Below are 24,010 nucleotides of genomic sequence, written 5' to 3'. Positions count from 1 at the left end.
CAAAGCTATTACCACCCTCCAGACTCCTCCCACCCCCAATCCCACCTCAAGCCCTCAAATATCAAAAAAGCAAAAACAATACAAAGCAGAAAACACCTTTTTCATGACATGGGATTTGTACAATGTTCCTATCTGCATTACTCTCTACCCAATCCTCCATGTGATTTAAATTCATTAACCCCACTAGACTGTAAACTCCATGCAAGAAGGGAATTCTTTTATTCAGAACTGTTACATACCTAGTGCTTGGAATTTAACATATTCTCAAAAATATTTGTTGAGTGAATGCACTAGGGTTTTTTTAAATGTCACTTTCTAGGGCTTCTGTGATTTCTCCAACCTAAATTGGGTATTCATATATAAATATATGCTTTCCTCTAGATCCCATTATCTATCTTACAAGCTAACATTAAAAGAAGTCCAAAGTTGGAGTTTCACGTGCACGAGATGAAGGAAGCTGAACCTATTCAGGCAGAGTGCAATATTGGGGTTGCCACCTCAATAACGGCTCTAGAAAGCTTTGCCCTTTGCAAACTCATGCAACTCATCCTAATAAATACCCTTTTAAAGATACTGCCCTTTTTATTCCTCCTGGATCTTGGCCCTGGATTACACTGATGACCTTAGGCACACATCCGGAAACGACAACAGGCGGAAAGAACCTAATTCCAAACCAACCAACCGACAGAAAATCTGAAAAACGACACTCAGAAAAGGAATATCAATCTTCTGATCAAAGGCAAGACCCACCGAAGGCCTAACATCGGGAAGGGTCTTGACAAGTGAGCCCAATGAAGATGAGAGGAGGCAGAGGGAGCTGCACAGAGAAGTCGCCAAAACCTTCCGAGGAAGGTCCGAGACAGGGTTCCAAGGTCCCAATCCCTGGGGCTGTAACCTCGGTCCGCTGACCCCAGCCTGCAAAACCTTCGGGGGAAGCACGACCCCAACTGTAAGGGGAGAATGGTCAGACTGGGCATTCGACCGCCTGCAAATTATGAGTTTCCTCACAAGAGGCGAGGAAACTAAGACCGCACAGTACTACCGTCCCACTTCACCCCTCGCGGAGGTCTCAAGCCTCCCAGAGGCGGCTGGGAACCGAGGGGCTCGTCGCAACTCACCGCTCCGCCCCGCTGCTCCGTCCGTTCCCGGTGGCCTGACGAACAGGTCCCAGCACTAGCCCGCCGGGAGAGCGGAAAAACAAAAGTTCCCGCAGCAGGGTCGACTGGGGAACGTTTTCACTGTGCGACGGGAGGAAGTGACGTAACCACCTTCTTCCGGTGCGCCGGATTATGAATGACGGCAGGTGCTGCTGTTTCCCCGGCGCTGCTTCTGTTGTTTTTTTCCCTGCCGCGTGGAGCTGCGAGCGGTCTGCGGACGAAGACTTCCTAAAGCGACCTCGGGAAACCCGGCTCGGGCGGGGCGGGAATGCGCTGGCGGCCAGTGTTGACACGTTCACGCACCCTCCCTGCCTGGCCGCGCCTCTGCGACCAGGTAAGGAGGGCGCTCGCGCCGCCGGCTCCTCAGTCCTCAAGACCCTGCAAAGACTCCTCTTTCATCCAGGGACCGGCAGGGTTGACGATGCGAAGAAGGGCGGGAAGAGTGGAGGGGTCCGGGCCCCTTCGCAATTTTTCCAGGGCCAGTCCCCATGGCTTCATTTACTGAAGGGGAAAGGAGCAGCTTCCAGTTGCAGCAGTCTGTTCGGTCGTTCGCCATTTGCTGCTAAGTGTAGTTAAGACCTCTTGGGTCACTCTTTTAACTTTTATCTTTTTTTCTACTGAGTTTTCTATTCCAGCCCTTCCTCATTGGAGAAAGCAGTAGTATGTGAATACTACCTAACAGTTGCTCCAAAGAACCCCCTACATTTTGGGCGATTTGTTTCTGCACTACCATCAAAGTAGCGTTTCACTTTGGTTTAAACTCCTATAGAAAGTTTGGGTTTAACTTGCATGAAAATTGCTTTTACTTCAGAAACGTTTACTAATACACGTACTTCCCACACCAATTCTACTTGGTTTGGGATTAGGTGACTGTTTGTTTGTTTCGGCTTTTTAGGGACACACCCTTGGCATATGGTAATTCCCAGACTAGGGGTCCAATGGAAGCTACAGCTGCCGACCTACACCACAGCCCTAGCAATGGGATCCTTAACCCACTGAGGCCAGGGATCAGACTAGTGTCCTCATGCACACTAGTCGGATTCGTTACTGCTGAGCCACATCGGGAACTCCTTTTCCCCTTATTCCCCCCCCCCTTTTTTTTTTTTTTTTTTGCTTTTTAGGGCCACAGTCTAGGCATATGGAAGTTCCTAGGCTAGGGGTGGAATCTGAGCTATAGCCACCAGCCTAATCCACAACAACTCAGGATCCGAGCAAAGTCTGTGACCTACACCACCACTCAGGGCAAGGTGGGATCTGCGACCCACTGATTGAATCCATATCCTATGGATACTAGTCAGATTCATTTACACTGCGCGGCAATGGGAACTCCGCCGATACTCTTAAGGTCATGATCTCTTAATGCCGGGAGCCCATTCCTTGTCATAAGTTCTTGCCAACATTTAATAATAGATCTTGTGCTAAATTATTTAAGAAAGGTAGAGTATGTTTACATTTTTCTAAGCTTATCTAGGAACAGTGTTTAAAGGAGAAAAATGCAAAAGCTGGCAAGACTAGTGGTGTGACAATATAAACATTAACCATGGCCATTTAAATATTATGAAAATAAATTCTTTGCTATAAATTCAATTGATTGATTTGCTGTTGTATTTAATAAATCCAACATTAAGCTCTGGGACTTTTTTTAACTACCTGGTGGAGAATATACTCTACTGAGATGATTGCCTTAAGCATACTCATTATTTGAAATTGTTTGAAGGCATTGTTTTAAGAGGCCTAACTTCCAAAATAAATCTGCGAGAAAGTCAGTGAGATTTGAAAAGAAATTTTTTTTTTACACTTCTGTTACCTGTTTGCTTTAAACAAAATTCGAACTTAAACTTTTTATATAGTAGTGGGTTCATCAAGTGTTTTGTGGGGTTTGATTTTGCTTTTATTTTAACCGGTGTTTACTTTGTAGCTTTTGTATCCACTGCCATTTGAAATAAGAATAACTGTGTATCTAATTGGATTTTCTAACAGCAACAATTTAGCAGACCTTGAAACAACAAATTCTGAGGCTAGTCAATTAAAACATCTGTAGCATATACAGTTCCTTAGCATATGTTGTTTTGTTGTTTTTATGTTCAGCTTTTTAAAGTAGCCTACTAATTTTGTTATGAGTGGTACATGGGAAACAAGGATTTAAACCATTTAGTTCATAATAAGCATAAGTATCGTTTGCTGTGGGGATTCAGTAATTATATTTCGGGCTTGCTGATGTTTCCAACACGTTAGTGTTTCATGCTCTGGATCTCTGTTAATTATGAGGTCAGTCTTAGCTGCAGCATTATGATTCTATGGCAACAGATGATTCTCTCATTCTCCAGAGAGAGGATGACACACTTCCTTTATGGCTGAAGTTATAGTAAGTTTTTTTTTTTTTTTTTTACTTTCAAACATTGTTTTTTTTTCACTTCTTGCCCAGATAAGAAAATAGCTAATTTTAATCATAGGCTTTTATCCTCTAAACCTTAACAGTATGTATCTTTACATGTAATGAGCACTGTAATAGCTTGTTTTTTTTTTTTTTTTTTTTTTTCTTTTCTTGTTTAACTTTTAATATCTAGGTATTAAATAGGTAGTAAGTTGCTATCTAACTCTGTAGGGGCAAGCCTTTTTTTTTTTTTTTTTTTGCTTTTTAGGGCTGCACCTGAGGCATATGGAGTTTCCGAGGCTAGGGGTCCAATCAGAGTTACAGCTGCCAGCCTACGCCACAGTTATAGCAACGCAGGATCCCAGCTACACCACAGCTCACAGCAATACCAGATCCTTAACCCACTGATCAAGGCCAGGGATCGAACCCACAACCTCATGGTTCCTAGTTGGATTTGTTTCCACTGCGCCACAACAGGAACTCCAAGCCTTTCTTTTTAAATCTATATTACTAAAAGAAAATAGAATGAGGTTTGCAACCAAATATGGTTATTTTTGTCTATAAAACATGAGCTAAGTTCTAATATTCATAATGTTGAACATTTGATGTAGTAGGAAATTTCAGTTGGTTTAAATTTAAATTTGAATCTTTAAGAAAAACAGGAGTTTGTAATTTTTCATATTTGTAATCTGCTCTGAAAGATTTATTCTGTATAATATAAGCAGTGTTGAACAAAGTGTTCTTAGGGTATCACATTTATATTCTGGCATTTTGTGACTCCCTGGCTTTCAGTCTCAGTAACAAACAGATTTTTTTTTTCAATATTTGTTTGGAGAAAACCTTTTCAATTCAGCATGAATCCTCTACTTTTCTTGAGCAGTTTGGAGATATAAAGCATAATCAATAATTTTTTTAACACTGTCAATCGATAAGGAATTTGGGGATGAATTATAAATAAATAATAATAGTATTTATTTAGGAGCTTACTAATATGACAGGTATTGTTTGGTTCTCGTAACATATCATAAATACTGTCATTACCTCATTTTGTGAATGAGAAAACTAAAGCACAGAAATGTTTTACATTGCTTGCTACTAAGTTTCACAACCAGGATTTGAACCCAGTTAGGCAGCTCCAGAGTCAAGACTCTTATCCATTACTTGGTATTTCTTGGTGTATGAATATTCTGTTTGCTAAGTATATAGAATCTAGTTATGTTCCTAGGTCTCTTGCCCAAATATCAATACACATCAAAATTTCTTTGTTTATTTGCAAATTCGAATGCACTTTAGTTATACTTTTTTTAATTGACCTTACAGTGGTGACCTTGTTTCTTCATTTTAATTCATACATAATTTGCTCTTAAAATAGATTTATTTATTCGGAAGAGAAAGAATAGTGTCAAGAGTGAAGATCATGTTGTACCAAGGCTAAAGTTCTCAATAGTAGTGTCATCATAGGGATTAGTGATCTTCCTTTATGTACATGCATTCATTCATATATTCCTTGAAATAAAATCTGAGTACTATTTAACATTGGAGATACATCAGGTAATAAGGGCTATAAAGAAAAAGAATACAGGATAAGGGGCTTGGAAGTGATGAGAGTGCTTTTTCAATTCAGGTAGTCAGGAGAAACTGCTCTGAATGTTCAGAGACCTTGGTGAAATAAAGAGGCAAGCTATGCAGATATCTTTGAGAATAGCATTTTAGGCAGAGGGAATAGCAAGAAAAAAATTCTTATGTGTGGAAATATTGCTGACATCTTCCCAGAACATAAGAACTGGCTAGAGGGAAGTGAGCCAGAGGGAGGAGAAGTAGGAGATCAGGTCAGAAAAGGACAGCTAGGGTCACATCAGGTCCTAAAGACCATGATAGGAAATTGGGATTTCATTTCAAGTGTGCTGGGGAGCCTTTGGATGGTTGTGAGCAAAATGACATGCTTGTACTTAGGTTTTTAAAGATCACCCTGACTGTAGTTGAAGAATGAACTGTTGTGTAGAGAGTGGAGGAAAACAGTTAGTGGGATTTTGCTGTAGTCTTTGTAAGAGCTAGTGATGCCCTAAATCAAGGTGATACTGGTAGAGGCGCCAAGAAATTAGATTTTGCGTATATTTCAAATGTAGAAATAGTAGAGTAAGAGAGGGGGAAAGAGGAGCTGAGTGAGACTTCGGAATTATGGGCCCACACATCTCGGTAAATGGTGTTGCTATTTTATCAAGAAGGGGACTACTTCAGGAAAGAGGAACAGATTTAGAAAAATATCCAAGTGAAGATGTCAAGTAGGATATAGGAGTCTGAAGTTCAGGGGAAATGTTGTGGCTGAGATAAATATAGGAGTCATAGACAATATTTAAACCTCTGGCACTGTAAGTCATCTCATACAGTGCTGTTAGGGCGTGAGTTGTGACCTCCGGGTCATGGAATCAATTTAGTGAGTGTAACCAGCATTAAAAAAATAACCCTGGAGAAGAAAGAAAAAGTGGAGTAAATTGACAGGTACATCTCATGTAGAAGGGTATTGCTTCGTGATTCTTTTGTTTCAGTTTTATTCAGCGTATAATGACTTTCATTATAATTTCTTATTGTGTGGCATGATTAAGTTTGAAGGCCAGTAATCAAAGGTGTAAGTATAGGTTGAGAATAGGACAAAGTACTGAGTTACAGGTCACTGAGAGGTCTGAGGAGGATCCAATAAAGGGAATTAGGAAGAAATTGTCAAATTTAATCCAGTGCTGAGAATTGTCACATGAGTGGAGGTTTTCATCAAGGACAATTGCTTAGAATAACAATTTCTGATGATTTTCACTTTGGTGAGATTGTTGCTGCAATAAAATTACAAGATAGTTCAATTTATGAAGTTTGTGAGGTAATGCTATTTGTACTAGAAAAATACCTATTACTTAATGTTTTCCAATAAGATCCCTTTATAAGATTCAATTAATGTTTTTGCATTGAAGTACAGTTCTTATCCATGTAATGGAAGTAAAATGTATTTTTAAGGATTGGGAGGATTAGAAGTAATGTATGATTACAGTAAAATTTACGTGATACTATTTAGAATTGTATTCTTTGTTCATTCATTTAATATAAAGCTCCTGTCGAATTCCAGGCAGAGTGATGATTTCTTGTTTTAAAAAACAATTGGTTAATATTTTGTTGCAGTTATTATTTTCTTGGTCTTAATAAATATCTTATCTATTTATCTATGTAATATTTAGTTGTCATAGATCCAGACTTGAATTTTGAGCATACTTTTTTCCAGCCTCCAGAGAAGTATGATTATTTTCAGTGTTTATTGTGTTTTTATTTATTTTTTATTTTTTGTCCTTTTAGGGCTGCAACCGTGGCATATGGAGGTTCCCAGGCTAGGGATCTAATCAGAGCTGTTGCTGCTGGCCTACGCCAGAGCCACAGCAACATGGGATCCGAGCTGTATCTGCGACCTACACCACAGCTCACGGCAACGCCAGATCCTTAACCCACTGAGTGAGACCAGGGATCGGACCTGCAACCTCATGTTTCCTAGTCAGATTCGTTAACCACTGAGCCACGATGGGAACTCCCTATTGTGTTTTTTCTTACTCTTTCTATATACATTGCGGAGTAACATAGTAAAATGGGTTCAGATAAAACACCTATAGAATTCATTTCCTCTTTCATGTGTTAAATATTTCATTTTATCAAAGCCAATATATGTTGATGAGAATGAGAATGAAAAAAAAGTCTAAATTCCTAAAATATTAAACCTGTGACTACTGCATTTGTTTAAAAATAGCTTTGAAGATTACCAAGTAATGAAACCGAGGCTTAAATCTTTTCTTTTCACCTGTTTATTCCCTCTGCAACTTTTCCAAACAAACTGGCCTGTGTGAGGAGGAGATACACACTATATCAGCTCTATTCAGTTCCTCAAGTTTGTGGTTTTGCCTGCTGCTTTCTCACTCCATCTCAGGAGTCCCTGTGGTTGTGGCACCTGTCAAAGCTGAGAAAGAGCAAATGACATACACACTACCTCTGTGCTTGGCAGGAATGTAATATGGAGTAAAAAGAGCTACGCCCCTGCTCTGTGCCTTGGAGACCCAGAGGATGATTCTATAGTATCTACCTTATTAAAGCTCGTGACATAGAAGTAGTGAAATAATGGATTCTCTAGGTAGAAATGGAGAAGAAAAAAGAAAAGAAGGGGTTTTTTTTGCCTATGGTATTTGCAAACTTTAAGCAAAAACTGTGTTCTATTTTTTTTGGAAAAATTAAAGATGTAGTACAAGCCAAAAACAGATACCAATTTCTTACTGATTTTGTAATACTTCATATTTATTTTAGAAATTACAGTAGTTCTTAATGTGGAGAAATTGCCCAGGGAGAGTAATTTTTAATTCCAAGATCATTAAGTAACATTTTTAATCTACAAGGAAAAAAACAAACACCAACATCTATATTTAAAAACATAAATTATGTTAAGAATCAACAGCACTTTGCATTTTCTCTCAGGCATCGCATTAATTTTTAGATATGTCCAAGGGCAGGTTATTGCTATTCTATTTTGTTGGCATGTAGCATTTATTAAGTGCTCACGGTGAAAAAAAGTTTATAGGATGTGTAAAAGTTAATTCTCAGAGTTCTGATGTGCCTCGGGAAGTGGCAAATAATTTTTGAAAATATTTCTACATATCCTAAATCAAAAGCTGTAAAATAGCATGATGTTTTAGTCTCTTTGGTTTTGTGTGTGTGGTGTGTGTGTGTTTTAAGTGATATGAAGACCAGTCTCTAATGACTGTTTCCCACATTGCTGGGCAAATGAGGATTTTGATTATGTTTTCTTTCAAATCTACTTCTTAGGGAAGCAGTTAGGGACTTCTTTATAGTATCCCACTGTCAGCAAAGGGAATTAAGATGATCGATAAATTAATCAGCTATAAATATACAGGGGCAAACTCTCCAAAGAGACTGCCAATTTTCTACAAAACATTGGTTTCTTTTGCCTGTGAGCTTTAACAAATGCCCTTTAATGTTTTGTTTTAAAATCAGCTCTAGGCAGGGGGGAAAAAACATCCAAAAGGTATTTATGTTAGCTCAGGGAGAAAATGGTTTCCATGGGTTAAAGCATTGTTACTTTCAATTTACATGGATGATTTTCTCTTAGATGATCTTTTAACAAATCATGATGCAGATCTGTTATGTTTTAACAAAAGAAATATAAAATACTAGTGATCACCTGCATTATCAAGAGGTTTTCCAAGACAATACTAACGATATCCCTTTGTTATAATGGATTATTAGCCCTTTAATTAAAGAAAGTTGAAGACCAAGAAGATTAAAGAGTACTTGACTATTTTGTTTTGATTTAAAACAAACAAAAATCTAAGGAACTTAGAATATAAAGGAAATTTAGTAAATTTTAGTACCCTAAAATTCAGAGTACACTAATATTTCAAATACACTTAAGAGTTGCATGTGTACTTTTTGAAGATTTTAAAAATAATTTTTAATAATTTAAAATAATTTTTCTCTAATATGCCATGGTCCTATCATATAGCAAATGCTTTTAAAGAGTGCCATCTAGTGTCAGTTTTAGAATTTTGATTTATGGATTAGAGCATGGGGCATTTTAGAACCAAGAAATGTAGAAAGCAAACATAAAGTTTTAATTGGTTAAAGTCTTAAAGATTATGACTTGAAAACACCCATCTAATAATTTGACCACAAGATTGTATTTGTATCTTTAAAATAATCAACTTTCATTCACCCATGCATTCACTCACTACTTCTTGATTATACACACACACACACACACACACACACACACACACACAGCAGGCCCTGTTTTAGGCATAGCAGTGAATAGAAAAATGTGTACTCTCAGGGAACATCCTATTAGTGAAAGACAAAATAGATATATTGTATATTATAATAGTGATAAATGCTGTAAAGAAAAATGGCATAGAAGGGGATAGAAAGTTTTTTTTTCAGGGAGAATGGGAATTGGGGTTTGCAAGTTAAATACAGTAGCCTGGGACATCTCAAGAAGTTGATATTTGAGTAGATACTTGAAGGAGGTGAGGAAGTATTCTAGGCACTAGAAATATCAAGTGCAAAGGCCCTTTTGTTTAGAAGAAACAGAACAAAACAGGTCACATTTGCTGAAGCAGTGAGAAAAAGAGGAGAGTTGATGAGATGAACTCAGGCACATAGAAAGAGGATCAGATGAAAGAGATCTTTGTAGACCTTTGCAGGAGCTTTGCCTTTTCTCTGAGTGGAATGGGATCACATTAAAGGGTTTGAGCAGAGGAGAGATATTTCATTTTTAATTATCTCTCTGGCTAGCTACTATGTTGAGAATAGACTAGAGGATGGAAAGCAGGGATAGGAGGCAGTTGCTGTAATTCGCAAGATAGGTGGTGACTTCGATCACAGTGGAAGCAGTGAAGGTGAGATGAAATAATCAAATTCTAGATATATGTAGAATGTAGTGCCAAAATAAATTTTGAGTGGATTTGTGATGGGGTTGTGAAAGAAAAGAATAATTAAGAATGACTGTCTAGGTTTGGGGCCTGACAGCTAGAAGGATGGTGATCTATTAACTGAAATGAGAAAGAAACATGAGGAACAGATTTCGATTGTAGGGGGAAAATAAGGAACATGATTTTGGCCATACCTCACTTATCAATGTTTAAGTTATGGAGAATTTCAAATATTTTTTTTCTTTTGTGTTTAGCATGTAATAGCTCATCACATATCAAAATCCAACTTAGGAGAATCCAGTTCTCAGGAAATAAATATATCCCCTCACCCATTGTTATATTTTAGGTTCATTAAACAGAGGTGGTATGGAAGGATCAGCATTGTTCAAGCTTCTCAGAGCTTTTATCCCCAGACAACCCTATGTATTCTTGGTTATTTCTTTTTCTTTTTTCTTTTTTTAAAAATTTTATTTCAGTCATGTTTTTTGTTTTGTTTTATTTTTTGGCTGCACCCTAAGGAAGTTCCCAGGCCAGGGATAGAACTCACGCCACAGCAGCCACCCAAGCCACAGTAGTAACTATGCTGGATCCTTAACCCACTAGGCCACCAGGGAATTCCATCCTTTTTTTTCCCCCCCTTAGTTATTTCTTAAGTCCTATCCTGTTCATCTTTTGTTCCCACCAAAGTACTTGATTGGAAGGGTTCTATTGAAAAGCACTTGAGCTGTGGGATGGAAATCCTGTGAAATCAGATTGTTATGATCATTATACAACTACAGATGTGATAAATTCATTTGAGTAATAAAAAATTTTAAAAAAAGCACTTGAAATATGTTCATTTTAAAGGAGCTGATATAAACTCACCCTTAAGACTACTTAATTGCACAGGGTGGAAATCTTTCTTTTGAAAGCCATTGATTCAGTCCAAGAACAAATTTTTATAGAATTATATCTGTCACAAATCCTTGCAGATTTCTAGGAAAATTTTTTAAAATATTCATCTTTTATTTTAGCTTCACAATTACTATATTCTAAGGCCTATAACCACTTCAATTTATGCTTCAGGATCTCAACGAAGGAAGAGAATGAAAGGCATTAAGAAAAGTCTTACAGAGGAATATCTGTACTTGGAATTGTCTCAACAAATAGGAGGGTACATCTTTCCTCTTCATACGTCTGTAACTTTATTTTTGTTATCATACTGTGACTGCAAAATCTTTAAAGTTTGCTTAGTTCTCACCACAGAAAGCACCGATGTCTCACTGCTTAGAAGTGTACTGTCCAAGGATGTTGAAATACATATTACTTCAAGGCAGGAGCTTCCACCAGTAGTCCAGAATTGCCGTTTACCTGCCGTGGTAGAAAGACCAGACAATTTCTGTAGGGCAGGACTTGCTGTTGTATTGAGACACATAATCCAGAAATCATATGAATCAGACCCCTCAAAGAAGGAAATTTTGGAACTTCTGGGTTTTAAGAAGACCTGCTTGAAAGCCTGTGCTGAAGTAAGTACAATATCTCTTCTCTGTTATTTAAAGCCATGAAGTGATAACAGAGTCACCTGAATATTATTTTAACTTTCTGTTGGAAAATAAGATTTAATTTACTTTAAAAAAGTAGAGTAACCAATGAAATAGTTAAGGTAGCCCTTCATGTGTACCAATATTTCTGTGCAGTATTGAAAAAAATAAATTTAAGATTTAATTTATAAGGTTGTTTGTTTTGTCATTTCAGGGCTGCACCCACAGCATATGGAGATTCCCAGGCTAGGAGTCAAATTGGAGCTGTAGCTGCCAGCCTATGCCAGAGCCACAGCAATGCAGGATCCTTAACCTGCCGAACAAGTCCAGGGATCAAACCCACATCCTCATGGATACTAATTGGATTTGTTACCACTGAGCCACAGTGGGAACTCTAAGACATTATTTTTAGGGAATGACTTCTTTTTTACTTTAGTTTAATTATATTGAGGATTTTAAAGGGAATTTTTCATATGAACAGGAGGTCAAGTAGCAATTTTCAGAAACCCTTGGTTTTTGGGGGGCAGAAGGAGGGAAGATGGTGGTGGTGGTGTGCTATATAAAGACTTTGAAAAGTGAGGATTTATTCAGTAAGAGGATCTAGGAGGATAGAATGTATTTCAGATACAGGAATGCCAAACCTCCACTGAGGCACCGTGATGTCTCTTTTGATAGAGCCAAAAGCCTACCACAGGGATGGTTTAACTCAAGATTTAAATTCTCTAAACCAGTCTTATTTCCCAATAAAAAAGATATTTTTCTTCAAGCTATGTTGAAAGTAAAGGATTCTTTTATTTCTTGTTTTGTTTTGCGTCGTAGGTTAGTCAGTGGACCAGGCTATGTGAACTTACCATCCCTGTAGCTATTGAGAATTTTCTCAGAGAATCTTCTGACCAGCCCCCAACCATCCCTGCCGAAATACTAGAGCTCGAGAAAAAGCTGAGTGAGCCCGTTAGAGTGCATAACGATGACAAACTCCGGCGGCAAAAGCTGAAGCAACAAAAGGCTGCTGGGGCTGGACCTTCCCTTGCTAAGGAGAAAACAAAGAACAAGGTGCATAGACCGGAAACTTCCGAAGCGGTGGACTCTTCATCCGCGAGCCTGGAACTGCAAGTGGCCTTATCAAAGCTCCTGGTACAGGAGGAGTCAGCTCCTGCCAACAGGGAGCCTTCTCACATCAGAAAAACAAAAGCCTCTGACCTTCCACCTCTGGAGCATGTGTTTGCAGAAGGCCTTTACTTCACTTTGGCAGATATTGTGCTCTTGCCCTGTATCCATCACTTTTTGGTAAGGCTTATCGGGCATGGATATCTGACTACAAGTTTCCATCTGTAAAATTGATGAGGTTTGAATCTCTATTCCATTTCTTACTATCATTATGCTCCTTGGCCAGTTATTAATATGTCTCCATTTTCTTATCTGTAAAGTAGAGATAGTAGTACCCATCTAATAGGGATCAACATGAGGAACAACTGATAATTTGTGTAAGAAGTGAACAGTGTTTGGCACATAGTTGCTTTCAATAAATGTTAGTAATTATTTTGACTTAGTTTCGAGTTGCTAAAATGTTAGCAATTGTTATGACTATTAATTTTAAATTGCTTTTGTGATTCTTTTCTACTATTAGAGGTTCTAGTATTAAAATAGTAAAAACCCTTGTCAGCTTTATTTTATAATTAAGTAGTCACTTTCATTTTCTTAGATATTATAAATTAGAAGTATTTTTCCTTCATCTCAGTGATTCACCATTACATTACATAACTGGTAATACTATTCAATATTGTAAGAGATTATAAGTGGAGTAGTTTTCTTTCCTAGTTCAGGTACATATGCATGTATATAGGTTTCTTTTTTTTCTGTCTGTGGAGGAAAAAATAACAAGGTAAAAATAATAGCAGAATATTATTACAGCATATGGGAAGCCAGAGCTCTCTGCAACTTCCCAATTAGCTTTCCAGAGCTGCATTTTTCTTGCTTTGAAGCATTTCAGCCTTCCCTTACTAAGAAATCAGATAACAGATTTTAATCTGATTATATATCACCAACACTTCAGGTATTTCCATTGATAGATAAGAAAAGGTTTCTAATGAAAATCTATGTATTTGGAGACCAGTGCTTCACTAATAAGTTAGGTAGTATTAATCAATTGGTATTTTCTTAAAGAACATTCTCTTTTTTTCAAAGTGGAAGCAAAACAATTGGAAATCAAAGTAACTTCAGAGTCAAAGGATGTGAAAAAAGATTTAGGAATCATTTAGATGTTGATTAGTATTGTAAATGTTATATGTATTCATATTGTCTGTGGAGCTGGATGATAAGAAAACAGATTTTTTTTTTCTCTAAATTTCTAAATTCTCTTGTCTCTGACTCCTCCCACCCCTGCCACCATCCTTATCGACTTCAGCCATTAGAGCAGTCATTTGATACATATTATGAAATACCGTTGGTGTTTACGGCTTCTTAGTCTTCTTGGATAACTGTTTGTTCCTAATTTCATAAAAAATGAATCAAAGTGGAAGAACCATTAATTCATTCACTTGACAAATTTATTGAAAGCCTACTGTATGTATCACCCACTGCTATATGCAGTAGGAATTCAGAGATGAACAAGACAGATACGATCCCAGCCCTTTTGAAATTAATATTCTAGTAGAAATAGAAGAATAAGGAGGATAGAAATGAACAAGCAGTCAAATAATATATATTTAAATAATGGTAAGTGGTACAAAAAAGAAAAAGATGATAGAGAAAACTTGAGTATTTGCTTGCAAATGAAACAAAGCATAAAAAAATGGATTCACATGCATAAAGGTGATTTTTATTTCATTTATTTTTTATTTAATTTTAATTTTTTTATTTATGGCCATACCCATTACATATGGAAGTTCCCAGGCCAGGGGCTGAATCCAAGCCACAACTGTGACCTATGAAGCATCTGCAATAATGCCAGATCCTATAACCCACAGTGCTGGGCCAGGGATCAAACCCAAGCCTCTGCAGTGACTTGAGCTGCTGCAATCAGATTCTTAGCCCTTTGTGCCAAAGCGGTAACTGCAAAGGTGAGTTTTAGATCATTATCCAGATATCCACCTTCAGCCACTTTGCATTTGATTTTAGCTTAAATATTACTTACCTGATTAGAATCAATTGAGATGGAGGTATTCCTAAGAGAATTTTTTTTCCTTTTTTAATCAAACGGGACATCACGCTGACCACTGTTGAGTACATCTACCTAATACAACTAAGGAACTCTGTTTTCGTCTCAGTTTAAATTGGAAAACTTGTACACTCAGCCTTTTCTATTACATGTATTTGTGATTAAATTCCTCTCTTTCGACATTTATATGTAAACTAATTCTCTAAATATTTTCCTTTGTTTGTTTGTATTTTTCCTGGATCATCACATTTTCTTTCAGGGATTAATCTTCCTTTGCCAAAACTTTGATGTTATTTCTGTTATATTTATTTTCCTCTTGTAAGTCATCTTGGGTAATGAGGCAGCTGTTTTAGTTTGAATGGTGGCTATGATGCTGAGCCTTTATACTAACACACACACACATTGAGGTGATGGTGTAGCAGTCCAAATGATCAGAATCAAGGTCAAGTTCATAATGAGGAATGAAAGTCAAGTTACTAGGTTTGGATCAGAAACACAGAACTGAGTCTAGGGCCAAAATATTTAGCCACAGAAATAAGATCAGGAATATGAAAGGGCAGTCAGTTTTGCTAATTCAAGGTTTGATTTGCCAGGGGTCAAAATTAAAAGAGTTAGGGAAAATACCCAGTGTCCCTCAACAGAATAAAGCCAAATATGCAAAACAGTAGCAGGGAGGAGGCTGAAGTGGTCTGTCTAAACCTCTGTTCCAAGCTCCTTTCATTTTCATAGGCTGTTAGTTTGCATGGTAACCCCTGATCACCCAGCACTTCCTCCTGGAAGGTGCCCAGAAAACCCTCTCTCCTCTGGAAAGTGTTAGGAATTGATAGATATATGACCGGGTCACTTAGCCATAGAGCAGAAATTGACAGAACAATGTAAATCAACTGTAATAATTTTTTAAAGGGATAAATTAAAATGCACACTTCTTATGATTCTCCACTTCCCTTCAATGTAATTGCTAGAATCTTTAGTATATGGAAAAGCAAGCAGATGGGAGAAATAACAATGAATAGCCATATTAAGGCAAAATCATGCTGCTCTGGTACCAAAAAATTTTGTAGTTATTTTTAAAGCACTACTAGTAAACAGGTACACTTGATAGAACTATTTAAAGATTATTCCACTCTTGGAAGACAGGGTTGGCATTTTGTGAAATATTTTTGTAACTTGAACATTTATGATTTAACATGCTATATATTAATATCTAATGCTTTGAATTTAGTTTTTCAAAAGTATGAAATTTATTGCTAAAGTAAAATCATTGCAGAAATGAATTTTTGAGCAAAAAAATACCTATGTTAAATAGGTATTTAAATGTTCCCATTGGCATGAAATTGAGAATAAAATGGGAATCTCACTATTGGCTGGCATATTGCAAAATTCATGGATGTCATGGTTAACTTATATTTTCCATATCCTATCCTATGGCTTAGGTCTTAAAAAATTTTCAGTTCTAACTCACCAGTTCTAGACTGTATAAGTCAAAAACACAAAATTGTTTTAGATAGGTTGTTTACTATTTTTAATACTGCTTACACTGCTCACCTAAACATTTGTCAGTTATAACGTAGTTTATATAACAGTTATATAACAGTTATAACAGTTTCTGAAAGAGTAGACCTGACTAAGGAAATGACATAAAGGAATTACAAAATGCTTTATATGATAAATGGTTGGAAAGTAATGCTATAGAGGAGGAGGTATTTTGAATAGGTGTAGTATCTTCTCTTTTTATTCACAGTTTTTCTGTCCCATATTATAATTAACTACAAAGCTGCTAGGATTTCATTTTGTGATCTTGATAGCAATATATATTTATGTGTGTGTGTGTGTGTGTGTGTATTCACTATTATTTTAGGAATAAATGTCTTATTTTCTTGTCCTTAAGTAACTGATATTTATAATGGTTTTGATCTTATCAGCCAGATCATATTTTAAAAACTCATTTCTTAGAAACAAATTTAATTTTCATCTCACACATTTTCCATTAGCCTCTTCCTTAAATATGTCTTCTCACGTGTAATGAATGTGGTGCATTATCTCCTGAGCTCTCTGGATATTAGCAGAGCACCCTGGCATGTTGATTAAATGGGATGACCTGTCATGCCTAGTACAAGTTCTCAATTTTTTAAAACATGAATTATTGTTACTTAATCACAACTTCTTTCAAAAGAAGGAAAGATGCCATATGCATATAACAAATACGAATAAATCACTACCAAGGGGCATAAAGGAAAGGTGAGGAAAAGAGAATATTTCTTATTTAATTAATTTGTCATGGCTTAAAGCTCAATTCCCTCAGCACATAATCTATTTCAAAGCAATTAAGTATTTTGATGAGAATTAGAAACTTTCTGGCTCCCAGGGTACCCTTTAGACATTATTTTTCAAACTTTTTTACTTTTACAGTAAATAATTCATTTTACAGTGATTCAGCATACAAATAAATTCATATCACATGTATAAACTATATACTTATAAACACAAAATAACTCACATTATTGCATGCTATATATTCTGATATTTTCTATTTTATTTCATTAAAAAAAAAAACCCTACTGTATTGATTTTAAAACCTCCTGATGGGTAATAAACAGCAGCTTGAAAAATACTAATTCAGGGGATTATTCTTTGAGGGCAATAAATGGTTCCTTGATCATTTGTTCAGAGTATTTTTTTGCAAGGCAATGTTTTAAATGCTTGTATATACAAAAAGAGTTAGATGGAACTCATGTTCTTATAATCGATTCTCATTTAATGTCAAAGTCCAAATAAGGTAAACTATATATACATGTGAATTTTTCATTAATTTTTGGCCTTTCTGGCTCCTGTTTTGACACTGATTATTGCTAGATATATTTGTAGAGATTTTCTTTGTCTTGACCTTTTTACTTTATTTGTTTATAATCATAAGTCATCATTTGTAACATAACTGTTTCTATAGAAACAATATTCAGTGTCTCACAAAGATGCAAGAACATTCCAATTTTTAAAGAAATTGAAGTTTGGTGGTGATGCTAGGGAGAAAGCATCTGACAAAAAAAAAAAACCCAGATAAATATTTACTTCAGGGGTAATAGTTTTAAATGTTTCTAATTTGAATAAATAAAAGCCTTACTTTAAATGCTGCATCATAGTAAAAACAAACTACTGATAAATGCAAGTAGATGGATCAGTATCAAAATCATATTGCTAAGTGAGAAAAGCCACATTTTGTGATTCCATTTATGTAAAATTCTAGAAAAGGTAAAATTATACACATAAAAACCAGATCAGTGATTTCCTGCAGCTGACTGGGAGCAGAGATTAATGGCAAATGGTCACAGGGAACTTTTTGGTGTGACATTGGGTGTCCCAGTACTGGATTACGGTGGTAGTTGCACAACTGTATAAATTTACTAAAACTTGTTCTTTGAACTGTATACAGAAAATGTGTGAATTTTGTGGTTTCGAAAGTTAACTCAAAAAAAAAAAAAAAGTTACCTCAACCAGCTCTCATAAACAAAAAAATATGTAATAATGTGTTCTTTTTCTGCCTAGGTAATTATCTGCAAGAAACTTCCTGAAAAGCTGGTAGAATTTCCACTGCTGGCTGCCTGGTACCGGAGGATTCAGGAAGTGCCAAGAGTTAAAACAGCAGCTTCTCAGTGTGGGATCCAATTTCTCCATTTGCCAGAGTTGCAGACCTCCTCAAATGAATGGCATCCGAACTTAGATGAGGTCCCATGTGTAGAGGAGCAAAATGATTCTTCATTTATAGGAGGACCGAGACCCACTATGACCAAGTTAATGGTACTTAAATTGTTTTCATTAAAATTTTGTTTGAAAGCTTCCATGTAGTAATGTTGCAGCGCATTCTATCCCAATTTGTAATCGTCTATTCACATTTTTGTTATAGATTTTATTTATATCACTCTTGACCAATTAATATATCTATTAGTCTTTGGCATTTAAGTAAAATATAGTAAATTAAAGATCTTAAACATTATGTCTTTGGAGGCAAATAAGTCAGAATATATATTTTTTAAAAGTATTTTTTTCTCAGAGTTCTCTGATGGCTCAGTGGGTTAAGGATCTGGCACTGTCACTGCTGTGGCTCAAGTTGCTGCTGTGGCATGGGTTCGATCTCTGACCCAGGAACTTTCACATGCTTCAGGCACAGCTCTCCCTGCCCCCAAAAGATATTTTTCTCAAAACTTTTTTCCTTAGATTCAAGACACCAAAGTCATATCATAGCTGGTCAACTTTATTGTTTTAACCTGATGTTTTTCTGTTGCAAGGATTTGGTCTGTTTTTAAATTTTGAGGTGGTAATTTGAATTAAACAATATGAAGATGATTATCTCAATTTACTAAGTTTTTGTCTAAATTTAAGTTTTTTTTAATTCTTTGAATTGTTTTTATTTTTTGAGCTTGATGACTTTTTATATAAGAACATATCCGATTTATTTTTCTCTCTTTTCAACATAATTTATTTCTAATAGTACTAATTGTAAAAGTTTTGCCAATAGTCTTGCCTTTCTCTCTCATTCAAAACAATCTGCCCCTCATCACTAATGCTAAGCTTTGTTAGCCTAGTGATGAACCAGTGAAGCAGGATGGTATAGTTGATTGTAGAAGATATCAAGGTAGGTCCAAAATGTGCTGTATCTGATCAGATGGTTATACGGTTTAGCGATCTCTCATTTACCTCTTGAGTGTTTTCATTTTTGTTTTTAATAATTGTCAGGAGAGTAATCTTTGTATTAAAACACTAATTTTTAAAATTTCAACAAATCATTTATCTGTGCTTTTAATTCATACTTATGCAGAGTCTTAGAAAAAAGATTGGTAATTCAGATTTTTCTGCTTCTGCTTTTCCAACAATAAAATGACTTTAGGAAAGATATTTGCATTTGATACATTTAACAATATCTATAAACACACACACAGAGAGAACTGAAATTTAAATTCAGAAAAAAGTTACACTGTTCTAAAAGTAAACCCTTTTGTAATAATATAAAAAAATATGAAGGGAGTTCCCGTTGTGGCGCAGTAGTTAACGAATCCGACTAGGAACCATGAGGTTGCGGGTTCAGATCCCTGCCCTCACTCAGTGGGTTAAGGATCCGGCATTGCCGTGAGCTGTGGTGTGGGTCGCAGACGCGGCGCGGATCCCACGTTGCTGTGGCTCTGACATAGGTCGGTGGCTACGGCTCCGATTGGACCCCTAGCCTGGAACCTCCATATGCCGTGGGAGCAGCCCAAGAAATGGCAAAAGACAAAAAAATACATATATATATATATATATATATATATATATATATATATATATGAAGGAATCCTGAGTTTTTAATTTACAGGGGATGTGTTCAGGTCCTCCATGAAGCACCCTCCAAGACCGGGTTAGATGTGCAAGAGTTATACTGAGGGAAACGTCTGTGAGGGAAAGTGGGAAGAGCCAGAGGAGGCTGGGAGCGCATTTAGAACATGATGCAGTTTTGATCCTTTTGCATGAATACAGGAAAAGAAAGAAGATATGGTCAGAAAAGTCAGACTTCAGTGCAACTCTAAAATAGTTTTGCAAAGGCAGTGGGGAATCCTTAAGCCCGAATTATCTGTCAGAGTGTTCTATGTTTCTTAACAATGGTCTGCCACTCTCAGTCTTTGAGACTAAGACTCTCATTCATTGACTTGGGAACAGTCCATGGAAAGGCTATACTGGGTGACTTGGGTTCTAGTTTCAGTTTTTTGGCTAAGGTAACATTATTACCTTCAGCAGGTCATTTAACAAAAGGGTCTCAGTTTCTCCATATATAAGAGAGTGTAGTATATATTATGTATGATCATTTCTGATTTTAAATGTTATGATTGTATAAAAGTTGCTTGGGACATTATATCTGCAATTTTAAAAGAACAGAATGTTCAAAGCCAAAAATAATTTAAAATTTCAATTTTCATATAATTCTAACTTGATATTGTGTATTGGATACAATACATTTTCCTTTTTAATAGGACTTTGTTTTTGCTACATACTAGCAAGATTATTGTTGTATATTTGAAAGATAACCTATCAAATTAATATATTCTGTGAATATATTTACTTTATACTGTAACTTTTCATTTCTGGGGGGTTGTATGTGTGTGTGTTTGTTTTTGTTTTGTTTTTTTTGCCAGTTACATGAGGGAACATAAAATTGGTGCTAAGAGGATGTATAAAATAGGAACATTTTTCTTAGGTAAACTCACATCTCACCTTTTTTCCTCTTCTGTTTTCTTTGGCACAGTCTTGCCTCAAAAATCTCCCTTATTCTCCAGAGATATTAAATTTATTCACTTAGTCAAAAAAAAAAATGCACGTGTCTGCTAAACCCCAGACGTTGTTCTGAATGTTGGATACATGAACAACAAATTGTACTGCCCTCATGGGACCTATACTGGTGGAGGAGGTAAACACACACAGACACACACACACACAGGAATAAATGTGTAGCATATTAGGTAACAATAAGTGCTATAAAAAATAATGTGAGGTGAGGGGGATGGAGGTAATGGAAGTCAGGATCATTTTTTAGAGAGGGTAATCAGAAAGGCTTATCTGATGAGGAGAAGGCATTGAGCAAAGACCTGAATAAACATTTGAACCTTTGAAATTAGTAAGAAGATCCCGAGCAAATCTACAGAGAAAGAAAGTAGAGTAGTTGCCCAGAGCAGGGATCTATGTAGGAAGAATGGACAGTGTCTGCTAATGGGTTTGGGGCTTTTTTTGATGTGATGAAAATGTTCTCAAGTTAGTTAGTGATGATTATGCAACTGTAAATATTCTAAAAACCATCAAATTGTATGCTTTAAAGGGACACATTTTATGGCATAGAAATTACATCTCAATATAGTTGTATTTTTTATGAAAGTGTAGTTGATTTACAATGTGCTAATTTCTACTGCACAGTGAAGTGGCTCAGTTATACATACATATATATACATCATTTTTTATGTTCTTTTCCATCATGGTCTGTCCCATGAGATTGGATATAGTTCCTAGTGCTATTCAGTATGACCTTGTTGTATGTAATAGTTCTAACTGTAATAGTTTGCATCTACTAATCCCAAACTCCCAGTCCATCTCCCTCCCTCCCCACAAGTCTATTCTCTGTGTCTGTGAGTCTCTTTTGTTTTATAGATGAGTTCATTTGTGCTATATTTTAGATTCCACATATAAGTGATATCTGGCATTTGTCTTTCTCTTTCTGACTTCACTTAGTATGATAATCTCTAGTTACATCCATGTTGCTGGGAATGGCATTATTTCATTCTTTTTTATGGCCATTGTATATATGTAACACATCTGCTTAATCCAATCTTTTGCTGAGGGGACTTTTTGGTCCTGTAAATATAGCTCCTACGTTGTGGCAGTTTTCATATACTTCAAGATGGACATATGTAGAGTCGGTTTTTGATTATGTGGATTGTTTTTGATAAAACTTTTATCCTAAGGTGACTTTTCTCTTTGACATCCACTATTTTTAGGTAACTCATTACTTCTATGTCACTTCAGGTAATAATTTAAATAAGAAATTTAATAACAATTTGATAGAAAAGTGTGCTGTTAAGAAACTCAATATATATTTCTTAACTAAATATTTTGAGGAATACCTGATGATTATTAATATTTATGTTCCTCCTTGCCAGTATAGAAAATAGAGGTCTTCTAGAATAGAATAAGATTTTATCAATTCATTAATTTGGAAAGGGCTTATCTCCATTTCCAGGAAAAAGGCATTGAAGTAATGTTTTCTCCCCACCCTTGCCCTACTTGGACTCTTGATTGGAATACTCTTCCTGCAGCAGTGAGCCCAAAGGAAGGTAAGTGGTTTTTTTCTCTCCTTTAAATGTTACTCTTAATCTGGATACCCTCTTCAGATCCATCTTCCAGTTCTCTAGTTCTCTCTTTGACTATATCTAATATTCTGATCATACTATCCATTGAGTTTTTGTTGTTGTTTTTTAATGTACTTGGCGCCTTTTTTTCCCGTTCTTCTACTTCTTTAAGGGTTCTATAATTAAAAAAAAAAAAATTTATTGGAGTATAGTTGATTACCAATGTTGTGTCAGTTTCAGGTGTACCGTACAGTGAATCAGTTATACATATACCCATTTTTTCAGATTCTTTTTCATATTTCTTGTTACGTAATATTGAGTAGAGTTCCCTGTGCTATATAATTGGTCTTTCTTGGTTATTCTATTTTATAACCATTGAGATTTTGTTTTATCTTTATTACAAAAATTCTACATGTACATATCACTCCAATTTCCTACATTTTCCTACATTTGCTTCCTCTGTTCCTTTTTGTTTTCTTTGCTAATGTACTTTGAAGCCTATCCCAGATCACATGTCGTACTATAGTATATACATCTAAAAAATATTGACCTCTTAAATAATCACCTTATCATTGTCATGGTTAATAAAAATTTCTTCATCATCTAATAACCAGTTCATAATCATCTCCCCCTAATTGTTTAAATTATTGTTTGAAAACTATTTTGATAGTTAGATTTTTAGTTAAATAATCATATTTTTATTGCTAAAATTTATATTTGGTTTGTTTTGGTAATAAACCATTCTTTGCTTGTATTTCAGTTTCCTCTTTTTATAATTATTTAAACATAGGGATTTTATATTCTGTATTTGTTATTTCTATTAGCTGATATCCATGGAGGTCTAATTCTGCTGTTGTTTCTGTTGACTTCACTCCTGGTGTCCTGTATCCCCATTAGTTTTGTAATTTTAGATTATAAATTCATTTTTTGGGTTACCTGAGTCTGGGAACCATGAAGGACCTGGGTTAGGAATGAATTCCCATGGAAAGGATTTATGTTTGTTTATGCTAGGCATCTTAAACTATAGAACTTAAGGCATTAGAACTCAATTTATCATTATTTTTTCAGGTTGAGATTTCTTCAGCCTTTTCTCTCTGGAGCTGAACTTTAAACAGAAAAGTTAATGTTTATTACCTTCCTTTGCTGTTGGGTAGAGGTCTTTTTTTTTTTTAAATGCATCTTTTCATAATTAATATGGATTTTCAAGATTTTTCTTTTCATGTACTGATAGTAGTTTCAGTTCTCTGCCATGGGCTCAAGGACTACCCTCTCTTCTTTGCCTTGCTCTTAAAGCCTCAATCCCTGCTATCAGCAAATACCCTCCAGGCAGCTGTGGTGTCAGTTCAAGATTATTACAGAGCATTTTTAGTTCCTTTCCCCCTTTATAAGAACGTATGGATTTTTCTTACTCTCAGAAATCCAGTTAAATATGTAAAGGAAGATTGTTGAAAATTAAATGCCATTTTAGGTATTTTTAGGTGT

At 35.9% G+C, this 24,010-nt stretch overlaps 2 protein-coding genes across 6 annotated transcripts in view; one reads left to right on the top strand and one right to left on the bottom strand.

The window, feature by feature from the left end:
• Nucleotides 1–1,207, bottom strand: part of INTS12 (integrator complex subunit 12) — a 31,362-nt gene extending 30,155 nt beyond the window's left edge. For 3 of the 4 annotated variants that reach the window (XR_014813256.1, XR_014813255.1, XM_021101712.2), the window contains exon 1: nt 1,119–1,207. The gene's annotated coding sequence lies outside the window, so the exon portion shown is untranslated. Of the gene's footprint in view, nt 1–750 lie in introns of all 4 variants that reach the window. The other variant, XM_084973282.1, reaches the window with a different exon arrangement.
• Nucleotides 1,208–1,260: 53 nt separating this feature from the next.
• The window catches only part of GSTCD (glutathione S-transferase C-terminal domain containing), a 129,196-nt gene continuing 106,446 nt past the window's right edge, over nt 1,261–24,010 (top strand). For both annotated transcript variants that reach the window (XR_014813254.1, XM_021101711.2), the window contains exons 1-5: nt 1,261–1,491; nt 11,061–11,500; nt 12,335–12,802; nt 18,213–18,464; nt 22,420–22,513. Coding sequence is in view for 1 of the 2 variants with exons in the window: in XM_021101711.2 (XP_020957370.2) it covers nt 1,290–1,491; nt 11,061–11,500; nt 12,335–12,802; nt 18,213–18,464; nt 22,420–22,513 (1,456 nt within the window). In the remaining variant the exon portion in view is untranslated. The remainder of the gene's footprint in view (nt 1,492–11,060; nt 11,501–12,334; nt 12,803–18,212; nt 18,465–22,419; nt 22,514–24,010) is intronic.

This window comes from Sus scrofa, chromosome 8 (assembly GCF_054392235.1).
Source record: "Sus scrofa isolate SSC_HxYL_T2T_F1_AM1 chromosome 8, Sscrofa_HxYL_maternal_Yorkshire_Landrace_v2.0, whole genome shotgun sequence".
NCBI classification, from domain to species: Eukaryota; Metazoa; Chordata; class Mammalia; order Artiodactyla; family Suidae; genus Sus; species Sus scrofa.
The sequence above is the reverse complement of the archived record's forward strand: the minus strand, read 5'-3'. Positions and strand labels throughout refer to the sequence as shown.